This window comes from Tupaia chinensis, unplaced genomic scaffold, assembly GCF_000334495.1.
Source record: "Tupaia chinensis unplaced genomic scaffold, TupChi_1.0 Scaffold138725_1, whole genome shotgun sequence".
Lineage (NCBI taxonomy): Eukaryota > Metazoa > Chordata > Mammalia > Scandentia > Tupaiidae > Tupaia > Tupaia belangeri.
Window position 1 is genome coordinate 2,001,434 of NW_006198617.1, and position 9,545 is coordinate 2,010,978.

General features: G+C 58.6%; 1 protein-coding gene across 1 annotated transcript in view; it reads left to right on the plus strand.

Moving 5' to 3' along the window:
- The window catches only part of DRC3 (dynein regulatory complex subunit 3), a 51,161-nt gene that overhangs the window by 8,766 nt on the left and 32,850 nt on the right, over positions 1-9,545 (plus strand). Inside the window, exons 3-5 of the mRNA XM_006161667.3 lie at positions 1,119-1,291; positions 5,348-5,464; positions 7,893-8,059. Of these exons, the coding sequence (XP_006161729.1) occupies positions 1,132-1,291; positions 5,348-5,464; positions 7,893-8,059 (444 nt within the window). The 5' untranslated portion in view covers positions 1,119-1,131. The remainder of the gene's footprint in view (positions 1-1,118; positions 1,292-5,347; positions 5,465-7,892; positions 8,060-9,545) is intronic.

The window sequence follows — 9,545 nt, forward strand, 5'->3', positions numbered from 1 at the left end:
TGCCGCAGGAGGAGCGTGAGTGGCTAGCACAGGTCGTTGCTGCCCGCACGCTGTGAGTGTCGTCACATGGTTGGGGGGGTACATGCGTGACTTGGAGGGGATGAGGTGCTCTGGGAAGGGGAACCTCAGGGGACATGTCTGGTTGCAGCTGCCAAAGAACCACAGTCAGGGGTTGGTACCAAGAAACCTGAATGTGGCCAGCAGGTGGCCTGGAGGTTGAGGCGCTAGAGCCCACGTGGCCAACAGCGCGGTTTGAGTCTCAGACCCTGCCTCTGGAAAATCACACCAGGTGCGCGTGCGTGCATGCTCAAAATCCCAAGAGGAGAGTGGATGAGACCGGACTGTGAGTGGCCATCCTCCTGACGGGTGATCTCTCATTCTTTCTCCCTGTCTCTCTCCTGGTGAGGCACACACCCTGTAGCAACACCGAAAGAAAAAAATAAAATAGAGTGATATTCTCTGTAAAAGAGAAAAGAAATAAAGGGACCAGCACTTAGCGTAGTGACTATGTCGCTGGACTCCCATGTAGCCGACCGCGGTTCGAGTTCCGGACCGGCGGCTTAAAACTCACACCAGGCTCGTGTGTATGCATGCCCAAGCTCCCGCGAGGTGAATGGAGGAGAAGGGATTGCGGTGTGACCATCCCCTCTGGGGGGTGATTTCTTCCTTTCTATCTCTCTGTCTCTGTCTGTCTGGCGAGTGCACGCGCCCTATAGCGAAAACCTCTCCTCCCCCCCACAAAAAAAAGGAAGAAAATAAAAAGAAAAGAAACCTGCATGACGACGGGCCCAGAAAGTCAGAGCCTGAGTGACACGGGGCCAGGGCCCGGGCTAAGGACGGGGGCTGGTGTGCACACCATCCTGGTAGGCCCAGTAGGGGCCCAGCTGTGATCGTGGGGTCAAGGCATAAACCCCCCAGACAGGCCCAGGTGATTGCTGGAAAGCCCTGAAGCGGCCCCGGTGCAAATGTCCCAACCCCACATGCAGCAGACACGGGGGCGGAGGGGGGCAGCCCTCAGCTTGTCCATGGCCACGGCAGTCCACGACACCGTGAGGGAAGAGCAGTGGGAACCTGTCCGCAAGCCGAGGAGCGGGCTGTGAAGGGCGCGTGCTTCCCAGGAGGCGGTGGGAGATGAACCGGCTGTATAACTCCATGGAGCCAAGGGTGATGGACGACGACATGCTCAAGCTGGCCGTGGGCGAGCAGGGCCCCCAGGAGGAGGCCGGGCGGCTGGCCAAGCAGGAGGGCGTCCTCTTCAAGGACGTCCTGTCACTGCGGCTGGACTTCCAGAGTGCGTATCCTGGGTACAGGGGGTGGCCCGGGTGGGGGACGCTCACAGGCGGGGTCCCCTGGGCTTCCTGGGCTCCACCTCCCAGCCCCAGAATTCCCGCTAAGTCTGTCATTGAAGGACCCACGGCAGCGTTAGGGCCCACCCAGCTCCCAGGCATAGGAGCAGCAGATGTTTGGGATTTTATTTGCTTTTTTTTCTGAGAGAGAGAGAGAGAGACCCCTGACAAGGTCTTGTCACACTGCAGTCCTCCCCCGGGCACTCCGGCTAGCCGGATCACTGGCACACACCAGTTTCTGACCCCAGGCCTTCCCACGTGGCTCCAGTTTTACACAGTGGCACCCGCCCGCCCGTGTCACCTTAGCCTGATCAGGCCAGCTCAGGACGCCAGTGCAGAGACAGGTCAGAGAGGTCGCAGGGCTGATGGGAGGGAGGAGTTTCAAAAAGTTTATGGAGGGGGACCAGCAGTTAGTGTAATGGCTATGTTGCTGGACTCCCACGTAGTCGACCGCGGTTCGCATCCTGGACCCGGTGGCTTAAACTCACGCCAGGCACGTGTGTGTGTGTGCCCAAGATCCCGAGAGGAGAATGGAGGAGGAGAAGGGATTGCGGCGTGGCCATCCCCCCTGGGGGGTGATTTCTCGCTTTCTGTCTCTATGTCTCTCTTTGTCTGGCGAGCGCACGCGCCCTATAGCGAAAACCTCTCAAAAAAAACAAAGTTTATGGAAAAATGCATACTGAGAAAAACTATACTTGGTTTTCAGAATGAATGATATTCACTCCAAAATAAACTCGCACTTTAATTTCATTTCCCATCAGCTTTTCACAGTCCCCTCTCATGGTGAGTAAGGTGGATGCCCCCGGGAGGAGGCTTGGGTCTCCTGGAGACCCCACTGGCTGTGAAGGGGTAGACACTGTCGGGACCAGGTGCCAAGCTGGGTGTGTGCAGAGCACCCAAGGTGCAGGGACCACGCAGAGAGTGTGGTCCTGCAGGAACGGCCAGGGCAAAGTGGGTCTGGGGCTTTCACTCAGAGGTCAGAGCCCGCGAAGGGGCCTGGCAAATCCAGACCAGGGAAGGGAGGCGGCTGCGAGCAGGGAGGCAGGGCTGAGTCCTGCCCAGGAAGACAGGTGGGCATAGTGGCAGGCGGCGTCTGGGAAGTCTGGCCTTAAACGGAGCTGGAGAACAGGTGCCAGCCCTGCTCTTCGCCCTGGGGACCAGCAGAGGCAGAGTGGAGCAGCCCAGCCCTCGGGACGGACAGCAGGCCCTCAGCCTGGGTCAGAGAATCGTATCCCCCACAACTGAGACCTGGCACAGGGAGGGCGAGTGAGAGGGGGTCTGCCTTCCCCCCCCCCCGCCCCCCAGACATCCCCCTGCGATCTAAACTGCCACTCTGAATGTGTGGCCGTGAGCAGCACGGTTTGGAAAGCCCCTTCAGACCTGCCCCGGAGCACAGTGATTCAGAGCACAGTGATTCAGAGCTGCCTAGAGGAAGCTGGATCCCACGGGGCACACAGCCTTGAGTCCCAGCTCCGGTGGCTTCAACACACATCGGATATGTGTGTGCATGCCCAGGAGCCTAGTGGGATGGACTGCTGGAGGGGAAGGATTGCGCTGTGATCGGGGGCTCCTTGTGGGGTTCTCTCTCCCTCCCTCCCTCACTCCCTCCCTCTCTCTCCCTCCCTCCCTCTCCCTCCCACTCTCTCCTCTCTCTCCTCTTCTCTCTCCTTCCCTCCCTCCCTCTCTCTCTCTCTCTGCCTGTGCCTTCTAAGCATGCAAAAGAAAAGAGAAAAACCCATTTTACTTCTGTATTATTTCATTTCTTTTAATGAATTTCTTCTAATTTCTTGAGTTTTGGAAATCATTGCGAAGGCGAATGTAGAAAAAAGGGGGAATAAAAATGACGAGGTACAGTGACTACAGAGAGCTCGTGGGGCCAGCTCATGGTGAGGGGGTACAGCAACTAGGTCCCACGTGGCCAGCTGCAAGGTTCGTGTCCTGGACTGGTGGCCTGAAGGTCACATCTGGCGTGTGTACAAGCATGCCCCAGATCTCAAGAGGAGAATGGAGAAGGGCTTGCTGCGTGGCCACATCCCTCTTGGGGGGAGATGTCTCACTTTTCCTCCTCCTTCTCTGGGAAGCACATACGTCCTCTGGCAATATTTTTACATTTTTATTTTAAAATATTTTAGGTTTTTTGTTTGTTTGTTTGTTTGTTTTTGGAGAGGTTTTTGCTATGGCCATGCCGCAATCCCTTCTCCATTCTCCTCTCAGGATCTTGGGCATGCACGCACACGCGCCCGGTGTGAGTTTAAGCCACCGGGTCTGGGACTCGAACTGCGATCGACTACGTGGGAGTCCAGTGACATAGCCATTATGCTAACTGCTGGTCCCAGGATTTTACAATAGGTGAGCTGACCAGAGAGAGACAGAGAAGGAAAGTGTGAAATCGCCTCCAGGGGGATTACCACGCCGCAATCCCTTCTCCTCCATTCTTCTCTCAGAACGTTGGGCACACATGTGCTCAAGCCTGGCATGATTTCCATTGCTAACTGCTGGTCCCAAGCCTGGCATTGTTTCCATCGCTCACCACTGGTCCCAAGCCTGGCATGATTGCCAGACCACTGGGTCTGAGGCTCAAACCGTGGTCAGTATGTGGGAGTCCAGCACCTTAATCACTACCGTACCTGCTGGATCCTCTGACATTTAAAAAGCCTCTCCCATGATTAAGGGAGCCAGGTCACCACGTCCCCCGAGGCTGCCGCAGCTCAGACCCAGCCTTGACAGCCTGAGAGATGAGGTAAGTGCATGTGCCTGCATGCCCAGAGTGCTGACAGGGTGCAGAGACGGACGGGAAGGGATTGCAGCCTGACCCAGCCCACTGAGCGTGCCTTCCCCCTCTCCGTCTCTGGCAGGCTCACACCCACTGGCAAAACAAAACAAAAACGTAGTTCATGGGAAAATGGAATTAAAATAAGAGTTTATTTTTATGCCCAAAATTGAAATCCATGCACAGCATTTTTTAAAAAGAATTATTTATTTAATTTTTAATTTATTTGTATTTTTAATTTGTTATAAGGCAGGCATGCATGCCAGACAGAGAGAGAGAGCAAGCTGTCAGGTCCAGGACTTGAACCACAGTCAGCTATGTGGGAGTCCAGTGCCTTGACCACCACCCCACCTACTGGCCCCGATGCATAGGGTTTTTTGTTGTTGTTTTGGGTTTTAATAATTTGTATTGTCCGTGAACTTTTTGAAGCCCCTCCCTCATGCATGTGATTTCTGGGGAAAGCTGGGTCCGGCCTCCAGACCTTAAGTATACGGCATGAAGTGATTTAGGCCTGTATGTTACTCGGAACTCTGGTCGTCAATGACAGGCCCAACTCTGACTGGCCAAGGCGGCGAGCTGGCCGTGTAGTGGGGCAGGTGGTCTTCAGGGGCTGCAGGGTCCAGCCTCCACGGTATCAGGGACCTGCCTCTCTTCCACGTGGTGACCTGCCCTGTCCCCTGTCTGATGGGCATTTGGGGTTCCCCTGTCCTGCCCCCACATACCTGTAGGTATTTCTTTGGACACATCCCTTTGGAGTTAGAGTCCAAGTAGAGAAATAGCAGGTCAAAGGGCATAGACATTAATTAACCCTTTCAGTAAATGCTGCCAAACGCCCTTCCCCCAAGAGACAGAGGCTCCAATTCTGCACACGGTGGAGGGGAGGCCCGACATCCACGTCCGTCCTGTGCCCTAAGCTGTACCAGCCTCCTGGGGAGCCCCCAGCCTCGCCCCAGAGGCAGCTGGAACTAGTCTCCTGCTGGAGCCACAGCCAGCTCACCCCCTTCCCCACCACCCTCACCCGTCCCCACCCCTGTGGACCTCTGCAGTCCTCCCCTGGCCCTGGGCGGCAGCGCCAAGCCCTGCCCACCCCGCACTCACAGAGCTGCCGGTCCTGGATGCTCAGCACACTTCCCCAGGCACCTGCACTTCCGGGCGGGGAGGTGAGGGCCCTGTGCAGCTCCTCCCTGTCCCAGGGCAGCTCCCGGAACCCTCCGGCCTCCACCTCTTTCAGACATCCTCTGCATAGACAACCTCTGGCAGTTTGAGAACCTGAGGAAGCTGCAGCTGGACAATAACATCATTGAGAGGATCCAGGGCCTGGAGAACCTCACGCAGCTGGTCTGGCTGGGTAAGGCCTGTTCCCCTGTGCGTCCGCCCTGATCCAAGGCGACGCCCTGCCCGGAGACGGTAACCACCCGTGACACTCAGCTGCCGGCCCATCTACAGCCGGAGTGTGGTGGAAGCTCTGCCTTCTGGGAGCAAGAAAGCTGCTGATTTTAAAAGCATGGGACTTAGTTCCAGGCGAAGCACAGCAGAGGCGTCTTGGGGGCCAGCTGGGGACATGGTAGTTGAGGTGCTGGTCCCACGTGGCCCCCCAGTTCAGGTCCCAGACCCAGCCACCTGAAAAACACACCAGGTCCATGTTTTTCCCAGAGGAGAAGGGATTGCAGCGTGGCCATCACCCTCTCCAGGGAGAGCTCATGTCCTATAGCAAACTTAAAAGAAGATGTGCTTGGCCACACCGGGGCAGAACGTTCTGCCCCCACGTGCCCATCCCCTCCGTGTGGGTGGGGCTCCGGAGACCGCCATGACTCCTGTCTAATCTAGACTCGGGTTGACTGGGAGGCCCAGTGAGCTCACACCAGAAACGGTCGCCCTGGAAGCACCTGCGCTAGGGTGGGCCTGTGTGCTCTGTGCATGAGGTCCTTCAGGCCACGCAGCAGCCCCACCTGGAGATCAGCAGGCCGAGGTCGCAGAGTGGGGCCTTCGGGCTCCCCCTGCCAGCTCTGTCTGACCAGAGGCCTGGCCCTCTCTGCCGAGGCCTGGGGTCTGACGCATGCATGCGTTCCCCTGCGAGCCTCCTAGGCTGAGGCCCACCAGGCAGGGGCAGGGTGGGGGGGTGGGGAGGTGGGCACCCTGCAGAGAAGGCACAGGCCTGAGAGCTCTCCTGCACTTACCTTATGCTGTCCCCACAACCACCCAAGGAGACAGGGGTCCATGAGCACTCCCCTCTGCAGAAGGGGAACTGAGGCCCAGAGGGGCAGGGCACTTGTCCAGAGCCTCACAACCAGGAAAGGGCAGGGCCGGGTCTCACACCCACGCCTCTCTGACTCCGTCCTGCCAGGCTTCCCGGTCACAAGGGCAACCTGGGACATCAGTGTCCCTCCCAGTGGCAGAGCACTCTCAGCTACATTCGTGCTGACGATCAGGGGCGGCCAAGCCTCCCGAGGACAGAATGGAGGGGCACGGTGGGAAAGGAAGTGGGTTTGGTAGGCCCCCCGCGCAGCTCTCAGAACCTGTCCCGTCATGGGCTGTGCGGTCTCGGGCGTATTACCTCGAGGGCCCTGTGACTCAGCGTGTCTCTGTAAAGTGGGCCGAGGAAGCCTGCCCGTGAGGGTTTAACCGGGACGTGCTTTGGGCCTGGCAGAGAACGACGGTCCATCTTGTTAGGCTCAGCCCTGAACAGGTGAGCACCCCGCTACCTGAGGGAGCTCAATTCAGATTTCTACAGTGTGGTCACTTGTGGTTCTCACGATCGTATTTCTAAGCTAGGAAGAAATGCCCGGGTTGAGCCTCTGGGCCACTGCAGTTCCAGACAGAATTGCAGCCCCAACCCAGCCAGCCCCGAAAGCCTGTGGGGGGGGGAAAGTCCTTCTGCCCAGAGACGTGGGACTTGGGCTGTGGAAGGCGCTAATGTCCCCTCTGGGCCTGGGGAGGGTGCCTGTGATGAAGCGGGAGGACCTGGCCTGCCACGTGTCCCAGGAGGGTCCCTGGATGACCTCTGGCCCCGCGTGGTTAGCTGTGTGGCTTTGAGCAGATCACCGAGCCCTTCTGAGCTTCCACCTCCCGATGGATCACACTGGGCGGGAAATTGCAAACCACCCGTCAGGGCTGCTGTCGGATGTACACACACTCCTCGATACACACAAACGCCCGGCAGACACGGACGCGAAGTGGTCCTGCCAAGATGCTCACGGGTGTGTGGGAAGGGAAATTCCACGGCTGCGTGCCCCTGTCCCCCAAGGGGTACTGTTCAGACCTGCTAGTAAGCATTTGTTTTACATTTATTTTATTCGTGCTAATGAGTCTGAGTGCACGTGTGTGAGGGGAAAGACAAGCACCCTTGACAGGTCTCGTCACCCCACGGTCCCTCCCCCCACCCACCACCCAGACAGCATTCAGTGTTTCAGGGCACCTCGGGATCCGAACCCGCCATCGGCCCTGTGGCTTGCAGCCCTGTGTCGTGTACAATACCTGCCTCTCCGAGCTGGGCCTAGCAGGCGTTTTTATTCCAGAACTAAGACAGAGCGTGAATGTGAGCGTGGCCCTGTGTCCCCAGCCAGCAGGGCGAGGGCAGGACTGGGGACAGCGGTGAGGGTCTGAGGCTGCGGACGAGATCCCACACCAGGCTTCTGGGGGAGCACCCTCTGTTAGGCAGGAGTCGCTGGCCGAGCTTGGCGCTGACTCTCAGAGCATTAAGGAGCCCCGAGGGGCCGATTCAGGAAGTTCTGTCCTGAATCAGGGGAGCAAGCCCTCACAGCCCCCTGCCTCCCCAGATCTGTCCTTCAACAACATCGAGGCCATCGAGGGGCTGGACACACTGGTGAACCTGGAAGACCTGAGCTTGTCCAACAACCGGATCTCCAAGATCGACTCCCTGGACGCCCTGGTCAAGCTGCAGGTGCTGTCGCTGGGCAACAACCAGATTGGGAACATGATGAACGTGAGTGGCGGGCCAGGCGGGGGCTGCTGGGGGCTGGGGGCCGGGCTGGGGGCTGGGTCTGCAGGCCACATCCCTCACCTTCAGAGACCCCACGCCCTGGGGTCTACGACAAGGGGAAGCGCAGGCGGAGTCTTCCAGATCGTCCCCTTTTCCTGGGAAAGCCAGAAATCCAGATTCTCCTGTGAGTGGTTTGATACTTGCGGGGCATCATGCGTGGGTTACCCCAGGGTGGGCGGCCAGAAAGGACACTGCCTGCAAGGAACAGAAAAGCTCCTCTGGAACAGGTTGGCAGCAAAGCCGGGGCAGGGACGTGGCGCAGGTCTGTCCTCGAGGTGACCCTGACCCTGGGAAGTGGGGGTGAGCGAGGGGGAGAGGAAGAGCCTGTGGGCAGCTGCGTCAGTGACACTGCTGCCGCAGGTGACAAGGACTGCATTTTGCTTCGCCCTGGAAGTTTCCCCAAATCCCTTCCGGAAGCGACCACCTGAAGGTCTGGAGCCTAGCTTGCCCCCTGCTCTGGGGGTGGGGAAACACGCAGGCCACTGAGATGGCCGAGGGTGGGGAGAGAGTGCAGAGAAAGGGACTAGGGGGCTGGGACGGAGTCAGCCTGGTTTCAGAGCTCAGCACTGCCACCACCAGCTGTCTGACGGGCCAGGGACTTCGCATTCTGGGGCTACCGATTGAGTAACGGTTTGTCCCCCAGAGGTTCATGGTTTGGCATGTGGTCCCCAGTGTAATGTCATGGGGAGGTGCAGAGAGCTTTAAGAGGTGAGGTCGGAGCCAGCTGGTGGTGTGGTGGTGAAGGCACCTGGACCCGTGGCCCACCGCGCAGTGTGTCTCAGACCTGGTGGCTTGGCACGCACACCAGGCACATGTGCATACCCAAGATCCCTGGAGGAGAACGGATTGCACTGTGGCCATCCCCCCTGGGGGGTGCTCTCTCGCTCTCTCTCAGGAGTACAGGAGCCCTCTCGCAAATTAAAAAAGAGAACGGGATGAGGCCTCCTGGGTGGCGTTTGCGTCGGGGAGGCACCGGCCTCGTGACCGGGTTAGTGCTGCAGTGAGAGCTCCGGCTCTCTGGAGAAGGGTCCGTTCTCGAGTGGACAGGTCGATGGAGAAGGAAGATGGCCGTCCCAGCACCCTCTCCGTTTGTACCCACCATCCCTGCTCTGGGGGCCATGCTGTGACATTAGCACGGAAGGCTGGCCTCATGCTGGCCCCGCACCTTTGGACCGGCCATCCACCCGAATCATAAGCCAATAGCCCTCGGTGACGCAATCGCCCATCTCAGGCTTTCCCGCTGGCAGCACAGGAGGCACCCCCGTGCCCAGCTGTCAGGTGGGCGAGCAGTCGTTCTCACTCCGTGCTGCTCCCATGGGGCTGCCGTGAGCGTGACGTGCCTCCTGACGGAACTTCAAAAAATGTGTGTGTGGGGGGGAACCAGCAGTTAGCGTAATGGCTATGTTGCTGGACTCCCACGTAGTCGACC